General features: G+C 56.9%; 2 protein-coding genes across 4 annotated transcripts; one reads left to right on the forward strand and one right to left on the reverse strand.

Moving 5' to 3' along the window:
• Positions 1 to 132: 132 nt before the first annotated feature.
• On the forward strand, positions 133 to 6,576 carry LOC119709998. 2 transcript variants are annotated; one of them, XM_038158446.1, is made up of 2 exons: positions 133 to 3,618; positions 4,458 to 6,576. In XM_038158446.1, exons 1-2 carry the CDS (start codon positions 3,122 to 3,124, stop codon positions 5,062 to 5,064), a joined length of 1,104 nt encoding a protein of 367 aa, XP_038014374.1. In that variant the 5' UTR covers positions 133 to 3,121; the 3' UTR covers positions 5,065 to 6,576. The 2 variants fall into 2 exon arrangements, with proteins under 2 accessions (XP_038014374.1, XP_038014375.1); XM_038158447.1 differs by having other exon boundaries at positions 4,463 to 6,576.
• Positions 6,577 to 9,914: 3,338 nt separating this feature from the next.
• SRSF1 (serine and arginine rich splicing factor 1) lies at positions 9,915 to 13,650 on the reverse strand. 2 transcript variants are annotated; one of them, XR_005259440.1, is made up of 4 exons: positions 13,051 to 13,650; positions 12,693 to 12,877; positions 11,341 to 12,491; positions 9,915 to 10,422 (listed from the first exon to the last, which is right to left on the reverse strand). XR_005259440.1 is itself a non-coding variant. In XM_038158217.1 (4 exons), the coding sequence occupies exons 1-4, from the start codon at positions 13,242 to 13,244 to the stop codon at positions 11,869 to 11,871; spliced, it is 747 nt and encodes a 248-aa protein (XP_038014145.1). In that variant the 5' UTR covers positions 13,245 to 13,647; the 3' UTR covers positions 9,915 to 11,868. The 2 variants fall into 2 exon arrangements, 1 of the variants encoding a protein (XP_038014145.1); XM_038158217.1 differs by having other exon boundaries at positions 9,915 to 12,063; positions 12,319 to 12,491; positions 13,051 to 13,647.
• Positions 13,651 to 17,648: the final 3,998 nt, after the last annotated feature.

Here is a 17,648-nt window from a genome sequence, read left to right on the forward strand (position 1 = left end):
CCCCTCCCCGCCCGCCCGCCGCCCCCGCCCGCCGCGCCGGCAGGGAGGGAGGGAGCCGCGGGGGCGGCGGGGGGCGGCTTCGCCCGCGGGTGCGGGCGGGCGGCAGCGCCGGGGGCGGAGGGGAGGTGTGAACTCGGGGCCGCCCCGGGGGTCGCCCGGCGCCGCCGCCGCCTCGGCGCGGCCGGGCTCGCCCTCAGCCCACCCGGGCTCGCCCTCAGCCCTCCGGGGCTGCTGCCGCCTCCCCGGGCCGGCCTGGCCGGGCTCCAGGAGGGCCGGGCCGGCTCTGTCCCGCGGCCCCGGCAGCTTCCCCCGGGCCGGGCCGTGCGGGGCCCGGGCGAGGCGGTGACCCCGCGCACCTGCCCCGGGCCGGCTGAGTGGATTCCCCCGTACCCGAGGCACCTTCGGCGCGGCGCACGCATGCAAATCGTGGCCACGAGCAATTAAATACATGCGTACCGTTAATTACGTGTTTACATACACCAAGCACGTCCCTGGCAGGCAGCAGGACGGGGCCCGGGGACGGCTCCTCGCTCCTCCCTGGTGCTGCCAGGAGACGCCAGGATGCGGGGCGCATCTGTGCCCTGCCTCAGGTGGCACCCGAGGGACACCCAGCATTTCTTTGACACCTGAGTGTGGCAGGTTTAACACCGTCACAGGAGGGGGGGTTTTAATCCTGACCTCCCTTCGCCTTCCCTGCCACTGGGGACATGAGAACAGGCTTACAGCACTTTATTATTTATTTTCCCCCAGCTCTGGTCAATCCTCTTTGCTCGGGCCCGGATCCCCGCTGAGCATCCGCGGCTTCGGCGGCACCGGGCGCGGGAAGCAGCGGCCGAGGCGCCCTGGCCGCAGCGTGCAGGGCTAAATTTGGCCCCTGTGACTTCCTCCCGTGTGGGACACCCGCGTGGTTTTTCTCGTCTCCTGTTACAGATAACGCAGAGGCCGGTCCTGAAGCAGCAGCCCGGTGCAGCAGGGAGGAGGGACAATGGGGACAGAGCAGGGACCAGGGCACACACAGTGAGGAGCCCAGCTTGCTGCTCAGCCGCGGCTTTGTTGGCTCGGTGCTGGGCAGGGCACCTGGCTCCTGCAGCGCTGGTCCTCAGCCCTCCCCGGGCGGTTCTTCACCTTCCCAGAGCATTGCAAAACAGTCCTTGTTCTGTTCCGAGAGATGCCTGCGGTTCTTTCACGCCTCTCAGGCTTTTTTCCTTGAAACTCCAGCGCCAGAGTCAAGTGGTTATGTCAAAATGTGTTTGCATTTGAAACAAAAAAGAGTTTTCTCAGCCTTGTGACCCCAGAGGGAAGTTTGTGACTACGTGTGGGCATGGAGTGGCCCAGCCTGCTTGGGAGCACCTGCAGCTCCAAGGGTCCGTCTGCCTCAGCCTGGAGCCTGCTGGTTTTGACCCCCCTGTCTGCACCGCAGTAGAGTTCTGTGCTGAGCACTGGGAATTGTAAAATATTGCCCTTGCTCTGCAGAAGCTCCGAACTGAGAAAAACACCCAGAGAAAAGGAGCCAGAGGGGTTTGCCAGTGCACAGTGCAGCAGCCCGGCTCGCCTGGAGGTGGTCTCTGCTCATCCCAGAGGTTTTTCCCAGCCGTGGCGTGGGATCAGCTGGATCACCCCCGCTGCACCCCCCGGCCCTGCCCCGTTCCGAGCCCCGAGGAACCCCTCGTTGGGGCAGGGGACACCGCTGCCGCCCCCGGTTATTCCCCTCCCGGCAGCTCGGTTATTTTTGTTAACGCTTATTAAGGAAGACTTGGGAGAGCTCTTTGTTAAGGGCTCACACTCACTTCAATTAAAGGCTAAGAAAGCTACCCAAGCGTATCACTGACTCATCGGAGAAATCCCGACCAGCACGTAGCCGCCTAAACTCTTCTTGTTTCCACAGCTAAACGCCGAGAGGGGACACAGCAACAAAACCTGCAAGACTCGCAGCTGAGGCAGCGAGAGGGAAACGGAGCTGGAAGCCGCTTCCCTCTCGGCGGGGCCGGGCTGGGCCCTCGCAGCCCCTCCTTCACCCCGGCACATCCCAGAGCTGCGCCGGGAGCTGACGGAGCCCCCGGGGGGAAGGACTCGCAGCAGCTCTATTTAGAAAGGGCAAGTCTGTGCCAAACCTGACGAACTTTCCTTTACCCAGAATTATAACTGGAAGTCTAAAAAGCCACAGTGTTTGAAAACACATATTTACATTATATATGCCCCAAAGCAGAATAAACAAAGGTTAGATTTGTAAACTCTCCATCTTAATTAAAGCAGCACTGCTTAGGACAAACCCACATAACAGGCAGCTTGGAGTGTTGTGTTATTTAATTTATACCTTCCAGCTCCCTTAGTCATGGAGCTGGGACAGCGATAGCATCAGCAGCCACCCCGCTGTGCAGGCTCAGGGAATTTCTAGGGCACTGGGAGCCGGGTGGCCCATTTACCACCCTCCCGAGGCTGCGCTTTTCTGCCTGCTCAAACTCAAACCTTCCCTCCTTCTCCCTCGGCACTTCCCACATTGTTGGGAAGGAAGGGAACGCTGCTGGGTTCTCCTGCCTCCAGTGCCAGCTCTGGTGCTGGGAAGCCCCCCAGGGACAGGCCAGCACCGAGCTGTCCCCCGGTGCCACAGCCAGGCCGTGCCCGGTGCCAGCACCACGCATCCCCAGCTCTGCTGGCAGCCAGCGTGTGCTTGCACCGCTTGCAACAGGAACTGTGGCCAAATATTTCAGCTTTGCAGGAGCCCCTTTCTGCTCGTGCTCCGAGTGCCACAGCAGGCTTTGAATTTCGCAGCTCCGTGGGGCTGGAGAGCCCTCGAGAGCATAAATAAGCTGCGCTGATGGTGCTGAGAATGCGCTCCCCGCAGGCAACTTCCCTTCAGCTGCTTCCCAAGTTCTGTCTCCTCTGGTTTCTCTCTTTGCAGCCTTCCCTCTCAAAGTGATCAGGGACACTAAACAGAGGCAGCGAATTACATCTGCGGGAATGAGGGGTGGAAGCGGAGTGTGCCTGCTGGGAGGAACCGTGGGATGGTCCAGCATCCTCAGAAGAGCGTCCCAGGGTCTGCCACTGCCCAGCTCCTGCTGGGCGAGCATCCCTGACCCGCGGCAAAACCAGGGACAGACAACCCATCTACCAGGAGGGGGAAATGGAAATGGGAACAGAAAGGGAATGGGAAAATGAATGGAGAAAGGGAAAGGGAAAGGGAAAGGGAAAGGAAAAAAAGGAAAAGGAGAAGCTCTGGCCGATGGCTGCCCACAGTCAGCCTCCATCCCGCCCTCGAGGGTGGCAGCGATGCCCTGTCCTGCCCGTGCCGTGCCAGGGCCACCCCCAGGGCCTGTCCTGCCCTGTCCTGCCCGTGCCGTGCCAGGGCCACCCCAGGGCCCCGGGGCTCGGCGGGAGCGCTGTCACTGCACAGAGGAGCCTGCTCGCAATTAGCGCATGTGAAAGATCGCTTCACTTTCCAAAAGAGGGAAAGAGGATGCGGAATATCACCAGCCAGCTCGGCTGGAGCACCGAGAGGCAGGACGGCGATCAGCGGGGAAGCAGCGAGGAGCTGCTCCCGGGCAAGGAGCGCTGTCCCCGGGACGCAGCGGGGATGGCCCGGTCCCTGCTCCGCTTTGCTGGCCTCAGCCCAGCTCCGAGGTGCGTGCTGCGGGGATGTGCGAGGAGCAGGGAGGGAGGGAAGCCGCAGCGGCCAGGGGGATGCCCGGGGCAGAGGGGCTGCGGTGCCAGGCTGGGGCAGCAGGGACACCCCGGGCTCCGCAGCGAGCTGGGTGCCAGCTCCCCCCGCTCTCACCACGCCAGGGCTCCCGCCAGGCAGGAAAAGCCTCGCGGTTCCTCCACGCTCTGAGCGTTCCCTGGTGACAGCGTTCCCGTGGCAAACTGCCCTGCGGTGGTCCCTCCCTTCCCCGCAGCGCTCCCGAACTCTTTCCTTCCTTCCCCGCTGCCCCTCCCGCACCGCCTGCCCCCCCTCAGCCCCGCTGCCACGGGACACCCTTCCTGCCTCCCTGGGATCCCCCCATCCTCCCTGATCTTCGCCACATCGCCGTGCGCTGTCCCTGGGGCCCGGCACGGGCGGGTGGCGGCTCCGCGCAGCCCCAGCCTGGCTGTCCCCGCAGCTTGAGCCCGGCTGTCCCCGCAGCCTGTCCCCGCAGCTTTGAGCCCGGCTGTCCCCCGAGCAGCAGCCCCGGCGGGTGCCGTGCCGGGGCTCGGGGCTCCAAGGGGCCCCGCACTCGCGGGGGTCGCTCGGAGCCTCCGGCGGGCCAGGGCCAGCGAGCCCCGGGCTATGTTTAGCCCTGCGGCCGCACGCCGGGAAGCGCCCTTATCTCCTGCCGCCTCCTTGTCCTCAGCCGCGCCGGGGCTAATCTCTGCTTGGCACCTTGAGCGCCGCAGCTGCCCCGCGCCCAGCGGCTTTTTGTTGTTATTTTGGTCATCTCCGTCACAACTTCTTTTTTTTTTAATTTTTTTTTTTTTTCCCGTAGAACAGCCGCTGTCACCTGCGCCCCTCGGAGGGAAGAGCCGCCCTCGGTTGTCACAGCGGCCCCGGGGATGCTGCTGGTGTGGCCCGTAGGGTTCCTGGCCGTGCCCATCTCTGGAGCTGCCACTCTGGGGACACTCGTGGGGACACCCCGGAACAGCCACACGCGGGGCTGGGTGCTGGTGTCGCGTGGTGGGGATTGCCCACGCGTAATATCAAACCCGAGGGTCGTGGAGCGGTTCGGGCTGCAAGGGACATTGAAGATCATCCAGTCGCACCCCCTGCCGTGGGCAGGGACACCTTCCACTGGACCAGGCTGCTCCAAGCCCCGTCCTGGAACACTTCCAGGGATGGATGGGGCAGCCACAGCTCCTGCGTGTCCTTGTGGTTTACAGGGTGGGCACAGACACGAGGAGGTCGCAGCTTTTTCAGTCTCACGTGGGACATTTCAGAGCCCTCCTGGCAGGTGCTACCGACCCCTGCTCACCCCCTGCCCGGGCTGCCCTCAGCACTCTGCCTTTGAACCTGCTGAACTCTGCTGCTCTCCAGGAAAACCGTTTCCCAGTTTGATTTCAAAACTTCCCGAGCCAGAGCCCGTACCAATTCCTTAGCAGCGCGCTGCTCCGCTTAATCACCAGTGACCATTTTTAGTAATAATTCCTGCGGGGCCGAGGACTGCAGGGAAACATCCGCCCCTGCCTCTCTCCCCTTGCCACCATCTGCCCCGGCTTCTCCCGGGCACGGGATGTGCGGCAGCAGGCGCATAAGGTCAGTGCATTTAGGGAAAAACACTGAATTAGAGCAGCCCAGCCAGCGGGGAAATCCTAACGCTAATCCCTGATCTTTCACTGACACACGGCAAAGCTCGGCCAAGCCGGCTGCTTCCCTCCTCCCCAGCCACAGCTGGAAAACACGGATAATGCTGCATTACCTTCCCTGCAGGGCCGCTGCGATTAATAGCAGCAGAGAGCTCCGAAATCCTCCAGGGATGGGGATGGCAGGGATTAATCCTCGGCTGGATGGTCCCCCAGGACCATTTGCCCATGCCGTGCCCCATTTTCTTTATTCTTTGCTATTTACTTTTATTTTTTGCCGGGACCTGGGCGGTGTTTAATCTCATTTGGCAGTTATGGATTGTCTCCAAAACAATCAATGTTTGTGCATTCATCTGCATCGCTCAGCTGATCCCACAGGGATGAGCATCCGGCGCTGGCGGGAGCCTCGGGCAGAGCATCCCTGCTCTCACTGGCCAAGGAGCCAACTTTGCTCCACGTTTCCAAGGGGGAAACAGAACCTTTGGTGGTAGCAGGCAGCTCTGCCTCAAATTAATTTCGGCGCCGTCAGGAAAATATCCTGTGTCATCCTGCAAATCAGGCAGAAAATGCTGCTCCCCGCGCCCTCCCTCCTGCCCGCAGCCCGCGCACTGTACAGGCACGTGTGAGGATGGAGGATCAACGCATCCAGAGCCTGCGCGGCGGAATTTCCCCCCCGTGTTTCATCTTGTATCAAAAATCACGACAAAAACACAGCCCCGCCTTTTGTCAGAAGGAAAACACCCAGAGTTCAGCAAACCGCCAAGTTTTCCACGTTCAAATTTCCGCTGGCAGCTGCTCCTCGCGGCATCCCAGGCAGTCAAAGCCCCGTGGGATGCAGCCAGCCCCAGAGCCCCGCATCCGCGCTGGCAAAGCTGCCCAGGTCGGCATCCGCGTGGTCGGAGCTCGTCAGGATCCGTCACGTCATGAGCTGCGCAGAGGGCAAGCGAGCCGTGCGAGAGACGGGCACTTCAAAAAACACAGGACCCGAAGCGTGAATCGCGGCTGAGTCACTGAAACACGAAACTCGCTAAAGGGATGAATTAGAGCTATTAGAATATAGAGGTAATTACTCATGTGAACAATGCCCTGCTCCACTCTTTAATGATTACACAAATTAGTGCATAAAATTATGTTAATGGCTCTGCAAGCGGCACATCCACCCGGCCCGCCCGGCGGGAGGGGCCGCAGAGTGACCGGGTCCCCCTCAGCACCAGGACACGGCGAGGGAGCGCCGGGAGAGGCTGCAGCCCATCCTGCAGCTCTGCCGGGCTCCGTGCCCGTCCCGTCCCGCAGCTCTGCCAGGCTCCGTGCCCATCCCATCCTGCAGCTCTGCCCTGCTCCATGCCCATCCCATCCTGCAGCTCTGTGCCATCCCATCCTGCAGCTGGGCTCCGTGCCCGTCCTGTCCCGCAGCTCTGCCAGGCTCCATGCCCGTCCCATGGCTCTGCCAGGCTCTGTGCCATCCCATCCTGCAGCTCTGCCCTGCTCCGTGCCCATCCTATCCTGCAGCTCTGCCCTGCTCTGTGCCATCCTATCCTGCAGCTCTGCCCTGCTCCGTGCCCATCCCATCCCGCAGCTCTGCCAGGGCATTGCAGGGACCAGGCAGGGCAGGTGGGTACAGCACTGCTCGCCTTCGGGCGTGCGGGAGAGGGATTCTAGGGAACGCTTTTTACACAGGGAACTGCTGGGAATCTTCATTTTTCCCAGTAATTCAGCTTTCTATTTGAATCCGCTCCAACTGCCATTGCAGATAAACTGCTCTCCCCGCGCAGGTGCAGCGAGGATCATTCTGCACTTGGCTGGGGCTGTTCTAAGCCAATCCAGAAATTACTCTAATTTTGCTGCACAGCTAAAAACTCTGCTGTTATCAGGAACGAGAAACCTCACGGCACAACCACCGCACACAGATCAATGAAAGAATCTCCTGTTCTAAAGCAGAAGTTTCTGTTAGAAAGAAAAAAACCCCAAACAAACAACAGAGAAAAACCCCAAACTGTGGTTTCTGGGAGAAACCACAAGTTTTCTAACGGTTTCTATTTCGGAGCTGGCGCTGGGTTTGTGAAGCGCGGGGCTATCGGGACGATGTGCAATCGAGGAGCAGAGGTTCCCTGGCCCTGCCGGGCGCTGCCCGGAGCGCTGGCACAAAGAAGGCAGTCTCGGCCGGGCTCCGGGCAGCTGCGCGGCCCAGGGCGCACGGAGGGGCCGCCCAGCCCCGGGCGCACAATCGGCCTCAGTTGGAGCAACAAAGCGGCACTATCGGAAGAGCAGGAGCATCGGAACGGAGTCCCTGCAGGAACGGCGCTGGCTGGAAGCTCCCGGGAGGGAACGCTCCCTGCTCGGCAGGAACTCACCTGCTCTGGGTGGAAAAATGATTTAGGAGAGGGGGCTGCGCTTGGATGTCCCCTGCAATTCCATCTCCCTGCCCCTTTCCACCTTCTTCAGAGAGAATGGCCTCTCGAAACATTTAGTTTCAGGAAGAACACACCATGAAAGAGGACACCTTGCCTTGGTTGGCATCTGTTGCAATCCTAGCAAATACCTTCCCGGAAGAGGTGCTGGTGGAACAGCCTGTTCCAACGCCAGCTTTGCCCACCAGCCCCAGCCGGGCCGTGGATGGCTCCCAGGAAGCAGAATCCCCGCGGGGCAAGTCAAACAGGCACTTACTGAGATTCACGTTCACCCTTGGAGAAGCTGAAGGGCAAAAGAGATGGCACCGGGCTCCCTGGGTTGTGCCAGGCACGAGTGTTGCTCCCAAAACTCACCGACTCCTCATCGTCTCTGTCACAATGTTAATGAACTCATAACGTGGTATAATTAAAAACTGAGTGTGTCAGGAGGCACAGCCTCCTCCAGTTAACTTCTCCTAATGCTGTCAAACCCGGTTCATAGCACATCCCTGAGATATTAATTTAATTCCCCTATTTTATGTCAATCAGAGAACATGATGTTCCCCCTGAGGACGGTGGAACACGCTGGATCAGAATCTGAAATTAAAACACGGGGCACTTGGGGAAAGCCTCGCTTCACCCTGTGGTTTCCTGCTCCAGCACTGCCTGGCTGTTTGCAGCACGGTGACAGAAACAATTTATGGGGAAAAAGGGAATGCACGAGAGCTCCACAGCGGGAGCAGGTTCATTGCAGGATCTCTCAGGGCTTCACAGACACCACAGCTGGGAGACAGAGAACAGAGTGGGTGAGGGTGCTGGGGCAGGAACAGACCAGCAGCTCCTCCTGGAGTGACCTGAGCTCTCCCCTGGGAGGGGAAACCAAAACAAGGGAGAGAACAGGAGGGCTCTGTTCCCTCCCATTCTCCAGGTGAGATGGAAAGGATCCTCTCCAAGGGGAGGATTGCAGCCTCCTGGCAGAGGTGTGGTCCCCACCAGCGCTGAGAGACTCCAGTCAGCAGCTCTCCAGGAAGGTGACACTCCACAAATCCCAAAGAACACTGTGTTCCCACCTCTTCCTGGGTGTCAGTGCCCTCCCAGAGCATCCACAGGGTGATCCAAACCACAGAGCTAATCTCAGGAGCAAACAATCCCCATGTAGCTCCTCCTCCAGCAGTTGATCCACTCTCAGGTGAGCCTTGGAGCACATCCTGCATCCACCAGAAGCAGGCTTGACAAATTACAGCCTTCCTGCAGCCCCAGCACACACCTTGGCCAGGGAATTCAGAGTTCCAGCCTTCCTGCAGCTCCAGCACACACCTTGGCCAGGGAATTCCGAGTTGCAGCCTTCCTGCAGCTCCAGCACACACCTTGCACAGGGAATTCAGAGTTGCAGCCTTCCTGCAGCTCCAGCACACACCTTGGCCAGGGAATTCAGTTCCAGCCTTCCTGCAGCTCCAGCACACCTCATCCAGGGAATTCCGTGTCTTCCTTGGCTGCATTGCCCCTGAAATCGGCGCTCCAACGTGGATGAGCTCCTGGTGAACCTGCTCAGAGCCAGCAGCTCTGCCTGCACGCCCTGGCTCAGAACTAACAGTCTATTCCAAAGCCATCCCTCGGGAGTGCCAGGGTCCTTCACTCCTCCCCATGGATCCTTTGAGAGGATCCTCTCCAAACTCCAGTCCTGGCACACTGAACTCTTCAGGTTTTGCTTTGTGGAACACCCTGAGCACACCCGCACCCTTTAAAACCACTGTCACCTTCCTTCAGCACCAGGGCTGGAGCAGACCCATGCCCAGGGGAGTTGGGGGTTTTTGGGCCAAGCTCCACCTCTGCTTCCCCAGCTCACACCCTTGTGCCCCGGAGCCCCCGCTTCCCCCATCCTCACAAACTGCTCTGGCAGCCACTGCCCCTTTCCCAGGGCTCAGCCTCCTCTGGGCTCACAGCCCGAGGGTCGCAGGACCCCAACTCCTGCTCCCTGCTGCATCCACCCACACCGGGAACGGCCAGAGACCAGCTCTGCCTCAGGAATCCCAGGACAGGCCCACACTCTCCCATTTCCCCGTGATCTCCCATCAACACTCACACTAACACTCCCTCCTCCTCTCCCCTCCCACGATGGATTCCCCCTTCCCAAGGATCCTTACGGAGAAGCCCAAGCCTGGCTGCTTCCCGTGGAGCACTCTGGCTGCTCCACACAAAGGGCTTCTGTGCGGATCCCAAGGCGAGGGCGAGGCTCTGCGACCAACGACGACACCAACGTGTTTTTGTAAAAATTTTATTTGTCAAAGAAAAAAAGCAATGGCCAATTGAAACCTACGTCATCTTTAACTCCAATTTTGGTCTTTAAATTTAGAGAAATGACTTATTTACTTTTTTTTTTTTTTTAAAACAAACCCCCCTTTTTCCCCTTTAAGGTTTACCATCTACTCGTGCTGAATCCTTCCAAGGAGATTGCTCCAGCGTACCTCTCCAGGTCCTCGCTTTGCTCCTTTTACCAAAAAAATGCAAAACTCCATCGTGCATCTTAAGGGCTCCAATCGTCAAAAATAGGAAAAAAAATATCTTTGGAATAGCCAATTGAGTTGAATAAAAAAATCCACACGAATGCGGTTTGGTTGGGGCAGGAATCCACTCCTATGTTCCTGGTAATCTGATCCCGCTCCATGAATCCTTGCAATTCAGCCTCCCTATCCTATCCACATTATGATTTGAATCCAATGATCCAGCTCCAAGGATTGGGATCCAGTGAGCCCTCTCCAATCCAAACCTTTATAACCAGCAAAACCAAAAAAGAGGAGGCAAAAAGTTAGATACTGTAATGAAAAAATAGGATTCTGGGGAATGATCAGTTATGTTTGCCATCAATAAATTCAGATGTACAGTAATAACTATCAATTCCCCAAAACAAACTTTCCAATGGTGATGCTCAGATAATCTCTTTAGAAATGTTAATTACTATTTGGAGGAAACATCGTAAATATTTACAATATGTCAACTGGAAATGCCAACATACTCAGCGCATTGGTGGGTACGAGGTTTTGTGGTTGTAAAAAATGGTTTTACTAAACTGGAAAAGCTTTAACTGCTCGCTCTATCCACCTACTATGGAATGGCTGGACTACAGCTGCACTCCCAGCTGGAGGGAACGTTAACAATCGGTGTTTTCACACGGATCGTGAGTCAATCGTGAATTAGTCTGAGGGGGCAGGGCTGAGACTTAAATTATTCCCCGCTAGGTTTGCTATTTTTATTTTGCTTTCATTCTGGTACTTATAAAAATGCAACAGCCACGCTGTATCAGTCACACAGAGGACATGCAGATTTTAGCAGTATTGATATTATACTCCGATTGCAAGTTCTACTACAAGTGTACGGATACTACGGACATGGACACTTGTAACCAAACGCTGCGGGACAAATCAACCAATGCTTCCCCCCCGGGCCCGGATATTCCTTTAGGAAACCAGAGAAGGGACTGGAGAATTACAAAAGCAGGGATCCGGCCACAATTGCCCCCCCAGAGAAGGAAGTTTTAAAAGAGAAGAGCAATGGCAGCCTGCGGTGACGAGGACGTGCCTGAAGCCACACGTGGGGACACGTAGGTGCTCGGCCTCAATCCCCCTGTCTCTCAGTATAAGGTCAATACTGCCAAGTTCATCTGTGACAATAGCACTTGGAGTCATACCATTGCCTCCATTATTGATCTGATCCTCCTCAATCCTCCTTTTGACAATCCTAAAATGATTGACATGTGCTCCACAATCCTTTAATCCAAAGCATTCTTAATCCATCTCTTCAGATATGTCTACAGAAAGACACACGAAAAGGCAAGATAAAACGTAAGATCCCCCAGAAGAGACAAGTTAGCCACAAACATCCCAACATCCCCAGCTCGTCTCGACCACAGCGGAACACTGAGACATTTACACAGCAATACCACGGCTCCAAGAATGTTGGTATTCAACTAGAACTAAACCAGAACAATCCTGACTGACAGCAATTAAAATACAATTTACCAAAGACAGGAGGGGAATGTCGGTGTCGAGGAGCAAATACTCACTAGGGATTTTACACAAGAATGCAATTCAACACTTCAGCCAATTCGAGTAAAACAGTTGGAATTTAAAAAAAAAAATAATGAAAGACTGTACTAAGTAAAGGAAAACTGTGTACAACATGGGGTTCTACAAAAAGATCAGAGCTAGAGTGATGTTTATGTACGAGATCGGGATCTGCTGTGGCGGGGAGAGTAGCGTGGAGATCCTCTGCTTCTTCTTGGGGAATAACTGCGGCTTCTGCTGTTGCTTCGACTACGGCTCCTGCTACGACTACGGCTGCGGGACCGAGATCTTCCATAGCTTGGGCTTCTTGGGCCATCAACTTTAACACGGATGTAGGCAGTTTCTCCCTATTGGATAGACAGAACTTTCGATTGAAACGTCGAGGCTTCAGGGCCATGTTTCAGGCATGCTGACAGACTGCAGACAGCGTTACTAGGGCCGGGACAGACAGCAGAGCTTACACGTCTATGTCCGGCCTGACCACACACTTATCTAGCTGCTCTGTAACCAAACAACGACCACCACGCGTTCCTTACCTTCACATCCTACTGATAAGCCCCTTGTATCCAATTCTGGCCAAAGAAAGTAAGTGTGATACCTACCTCGTGAGATCTAAATTTAGTGTTATCCAGCTTTCGCACAGCGTAGGTCATGTCTTCCTTCCGCACAAACTCCACGACACCAGTGCCATCTCGGAAAACATCAGCATAACATACATCACCTGCTTCACGCATGTGATCCTTTAAATCCTGCCAACTTCCACTTGGAGGCAGCCCTAGAGAAAACCCAAAACGTGACTTTACAACCGATTAGAGCCTCACCTCCCGTATTACGGCAGCAAAGGCGCGGCGAAGGAGAGGAGATCGTGGGGGCACCGCTGCTCCCCTCCCAAAGCACACGGGGCCACGCTTTTTACGGAGAAGCTCGCGGCAGCACCCCGGGGGAGCACTTAGCCCGACAGAGAGCAATGACTCACCCGAGACGATCACTCTGTACTCCGAGCGCCGGGACGGGGGGCCGTACCTGCCCCGGGGGGCTCCTCCGCCCCCGCCGCCGCCGCCTCCTCTGCCGGTGCCGCGGCCGCTCCGAGGGAACTCCACGCGGAGGCGATACCCATCGTAGTCGTAGCCGTCCCGCCCGTAGACGGCGTCCTCCGCGTCCCTGCGGGCGGCACGGGGCGGGCGGTGAGCGCGGCCGCCGCACCCCCCGCCTTTGTTCCCGCTTCCCGCCCGCGTGTCCCCGCCCGCCGCGCCAGGCCCCGTTAGCGCGGCCCGGGGCGGGCGGCGGCGGCTCGGCCGGGCTGCGGGCGCAGGGCAGCGCCGCCGGGGTCTCACCTGGGGTCCTCAAACTCGACGAAGGCGAAGGGCGGGCCCCCGCGGCGGTTCTTCAGGTCGATGTCGCGGATGGCGCCGTACTTGTAGAACACGTCCTCGATGTCCTTGGTGCGGATGTCGGGGGGCAGGTTCCCCACGTAGATGCGGCAGTCGTTGTTGCCGGCCGGGCCGCGGATGACGCCGCCGCCGGACATGGCGAGGTCGGCAATGTTTGCGGCGGCGCGGGGCGGTGCGGGCGGCGCGGGGCGGCGGTGCCGGGGCCGGGCCGGGCTCTCGGAGCGCTCGTCACCTCCCCCGACCGCCGCTTCAAAATGGCGCCCGCGGCTCCGCTCGCGCTGCCTCTGCGCGCACCGATCTCACCCCGGGACGCAGCACCGGCCGCAGCACCGCCCGCGCTCACGGCGGGCCAGCGCCGCCCGCGTCTTCCGCCGCGCCCTCACTCTTCCGCCCCGCGCCTGCGCGGTTCCGCCGCAAAGTAGTCCCCTCGGTTTTCGTCGCTTCGGGGAAGCCGAGCCCGCGCGGGGGCCGCGGCCGCGGGGCGCGAGGCGGCGGTAGCTCGGTTATACCGCGGAGAGCCTGCGATCCCGGCGGCGGATGAAAAACGCGCCTCCCGGCAGCGGCTTAAACGGCGGAGGCCGCGTGACGTCACGTCCGGTGCGGCGCCCCGCGGGTTTAGGCCCGGCCGGGGAGGGCGCGGCCCACAATGCCCCGCGCGGGACGGCGGGCGCGCTTGGCGCCAAGCGCGGGGCGGCTCCCACAATGCCCCGCGCGGCGGCCGGCATGGCGCTGCCCGCGCTCCTCACGCTGTCCCCGCACTGTCCCACGCTGTCCCACACTGTCCCCGCACTGTCCCCCGGCTGCCCCCGCCGTGGGCTGGAGGGCTCGTTCAATGCGCTGTCCCGGTATGCCGTGCCTCGGGACAGTAGGAAAGCGCTGTGCCCGCTCCCCGGGGGGCAGCACCCAAAATGGCCGCCCCGGGGGCTGAGGGGAGCGCGGTGGGGGAGCTCCCGCGTCTCCTTCAGGGGTTAAATCGCCTGGGTTTGGGGGTTTCCCCCGCTCGCGGGGTGTTTTCCCGTTGCTGAGCCCGTGGGATGGTTCGTGGGGCTCTCGCATCCAGCATCTGCAGCTGAGCATGATGGGCTGGCCAAAACGAACTTTAGGGATGGGCTTGACTTGGTGTCTCAGTTAATAAAAGTGGAGGATCAAAAAGCGTTAAAAACTGGGGCAAAGTTGCATCCCAAGTGGATGCATTTGAGAACACTGTGGAGGGCTGTGTGCTCCTGCTGGAAAATATTATATGTTTATGAAGATATAATGTAGGGTTACGTGAAAAACAGACTCAATGCAAAAAAAGGCTATCCTGGGGAAGAAGCAGGATGATAACTGTTCAGTTATTCACCAGCTCAGCAGAAACACTTTTGGGAGCTGCCATCCCTGGAAGTGCCTGAGGAATGTCAGGACGTGGCACTCGGTGGTGACAGGGTGGTGATGGGTCCAGGACTGGACTCGGCGATCTGGAGGGCTTTTCCAGCCTATGATTCGGGGATTCTGGGACCCCTGGCAGTGTCCCAGGCCAGGATGGACAGGGCTTGGAGCAGCCTGGGACAGTGGAAGGTGTCCCTGCCATGGCAGGGGTGGCACTGGATGGGTTTTAAGGCCCCTCCCAGCCCAAACCCTTCTGTGATATTAAAATACTCCACAAGTCCCCTCCCCACAAAAAAAACCCACACAGATCCCGATTATGCTTTTCCCAAGTGTAGGGAAACTGCATCCCTTGCCAAGAAATGAGTCTCTATTTTCAAAAACTCATTAAAACCACTGAAAGTTATTCTTAAAGGCATAATAAACCAATGGTGAGTCTGCCTGCTCGGTGAAAACCCTGTTGCATAATTTCTTTTGTGTCTTAATAATCCTCATAACTGCTTTAAATGATTCTCTTAATTACCTTAATGAAGTGTCTCTTTACAGAAGTATTAGATGTTTTCTTCCTCATTACCTTCCTTAGGTCTGTGTTATCACTGGAGTCTTCAGTTGGATACACTGCACAATTCTCATTTCTCAGACTCATTTCTGCCTTTCTAGCAAAACACATATGTGGGGAATTAATAAGTTATGCAGAACATAAATTACTGGCAAGGCAAAGAATCTTGCTAAAAAAATAAACCAACTACTGTAAAATGACAAGTTTTTGTCCTCAAAAAGGGAGCAATGGAAACCAGGGCTTTCCAAGGGAGAATAATGCAAATCTTGCCCACATAACATCAGTGCTCATTGTTATTGCTGATGAAACTCGGGAAGCAGGAGGTTTCCCAAGCAGAGCCGAGGGCTGGGGCTGTGGCCCACGGCCTGTCATCACCCAGCTCTGTCACAGAGAACCTGTTTGTCCTAATCCTTGCCACAGAGCCATCCAGCTGGATTGCTCCTGACTAATCTTACTGTGTTGCAAAATAACAGTTCATCAAAGCCCAGATTGTTTGGGAGAAAAGGGTCGTTTTTTTATAAGAGGCAGCTGAAGTAAATTTTTTTCAGAACTGAGCAATGAACTGTCCAAACTTGCCATTTCCCTCCCGGAGCTGTCCTTTGGAATCTGCTGCTGGAGGGCTTTCCTTGGCATTTCACCAGGAGCTTGGAACCACACAGGTTGTGTCTTTGCAGGTGAAATCCAAAGCTGATATTTTGGTGTGTGTGTCCATTTTGAATAGTGCTTCAAAGTGATCAGACTTACTGATTTGCATGTAGGAAAAGGATGCAAAAATACCGGTCTGACTTTTTCAGAGAAACTCTGAGCTTAAGATAAGACAAGGAAAGTGTGTGTAAGCCTGAGAATAATTCCCATAGCAGTGGATGGTGACAGAGCTCGTTTTGTTTATGCAGATTTAACTGTAAGCAAAGAGATTTCCTCTGCACATGCTGGGGCATGTCTGGATGCAAACAGAAAACACAGCACACTGCCAGTGGGAATTTTTCCTGGAAGCCAGCCCAAAAGGACACACACGGGTGGAGACTAAAAGGAGAAAAGCTGGACGAGCAGAGGCAACGCCACTGGAATTCAAATCATCCCAGGTGGATTGGGAATGCTCATTTTTAAATTTCCAAAACCCTGCTGTTTTTCCTTTGTGAGAACAGCCACACCATACAGGCGGCCCCACGATGTGCTCAGATCCAAGGTCCCCAGAGCAGAGTGACAGGGTACAGGGAAGCAGAATCAGTTACATTGGGTGTGGTTATTTGTTGGGCTGGTAGCAATAAAAGGCTAATTAAAAAAAAAAAAAAAAAAAAAAAAAAAAAAATCATGGGTTTGCTGTGATTTCTGCTGCCTTGTTCTCACATCACTTGGATTTGCAGCGATTCCCGCATGCCAGCGCACCATGGCTGGGGCTGGGAGGGAAAGGGGCAGCAGTTAGCACAGGCCAGAAAGTTTCAAAGAGCCCCCCAATCCATTTTCACGGATTTATTTCCCTGGGAAGACATTTCTGTTCATCCCGAGCTCTGCCATTGCTCCCTGCCTCCTGCTGTCACGAGTACCGTGGCAGCTGCTTGCATTGCTCTTCCCTCTCCCTGCCTGGTGGGATGCTCCAAGGCCTGACAGGAGAGGGAGGAAAATGAATGCAAACTGTCAATGTAAATAAACCTGCTAACATTTGTTCCTGCTAAGGAATAAATAAGTGGAAAGCAGCGAATCCCTTTGGGTCGCTCATTCCAGAGGGAACCTCGCGGTTTGGCGGGGACTGGGCAGCGAGGGTTTTCCTGCAGCTGCTCCTTTTGCTTTTGCTGTTTTTATTGCCCTGTGCATTTCCCTGGAGTTGCCTCCTTTCCCCTCCATGCATTCCCACACTCCAGGCGTGTGGCACACGGCCGGCTGAGCCATCCACACCGGGATCCATGAGGAGCCACCGCCACAGTGCCCGGGTGGCACAGCTCTGGGCTCACCAGCCCCTCTGGCACTTCCCTTCCCACCACGTGTGTTCCAGCTGGGAGCGAGCAGTGCCATCCCGATACAGGGAACTGGAACGGTGTCTGTCCATTAGAGGTATTAATCACTTCTTATCTGGTGTGTGGCATCTGTCCCCATCCCTGCCGGGCCACCGCAGGGCCACAGCCACGGCCAGCGGGAGCTCTGCACTTACACATGCCGGGGATGTCTCTGTGGGGGCCATGCCACCCAGCCAAGCCTTGGGAGCGTGGATGGAGCTGGATCTCTTTGTTCTCCAAAAATAACCCAGATTTGCCAGGCCTGAGTGGTTTTTAAAAGGAGGTTTTCCATTAGCTTTCCGTGGAGAGCCGCTGGCAGCGCTGCCGACGTCCCCGCTCCCTCCCCGACTCGGGGCTTTCAGCACCACGCGGCCCCTGTGGCATCAGTGTGGGCTTGCTGATTTATTTAACACAAGGAACTACAACGAGAGCGAAATGCATTAAGATGGGTTTCAAGCAGAATGTTTTAAAATACAAATAAAGTTTTTGGAGCCGTTTTGTGGGCGCTGTAACTTTATGTAAACACTGGACGAGGCGAGGGACTGCGGTAACCATGTGAAACAAAAACTCGCAGAGACCAGGGCGGGAGGGACACTGGGCCATATATTTTTCCTGTCGGAGCTCAA

The sequence above is a fragment of the Motacilla alba genome, chromosome 19 (genome assembly GCF_015832195.1).
Source record: "Motacilla alba alba isolate MOTALB_02 chromosome 19, Motacilla_alba_V1.0_pri, whole genome shotgun sequence".
NCBI lineage: Eukaryota > Metazoa > Chordata > Aves > Passeriformes > Motacillidae > Motacilla > Motacilla alba.

What these genes read in the sequence shown, in the direction of transcription:
- LOC119709998 (XM_038158446.1), top strand. Translation starts at nt 3,122, where the DNA reads ATGGAAATGGGAACAGAAAGGGAATGGGAAAATGAATGGAGAAAGGGA. An exon ending in GGCCTCAGCCCAGCTCCGAG is followed by an intron (nt 3,619 to 4,457) that starts GTGCGTGCTGCG and finishes TTTTTCCCGTAG; the next exon opens with AACAGCCGCTGTCACCTGCG.
- SRSF1 (XM_038158217.1), bottom strand. Translation starts at nt 13,244, where the DNA reads ATGTCCGGCGGCGGCGTCATCCGCGGCCCGGCCGGCAACAACGACTGC. An exon ending in GTACAGAGTGATCGTCTCGG is followed by an intron (nt 12,492 to 12,692) that starts GTGAGTCATTGC and finishes GGTTTTCTCTAG; the next exon opens with GGCTGCCTCCAAGTGGAAGT. An exon ending in CTAAATTTAGATCTCACGAG is followed by an intron (nt 12,064 to 12,318) that starts GTAGGTATCACA and finishes TCTATCCAATAG; the next exon opens with GGAGAAACTGCCTACATCCG.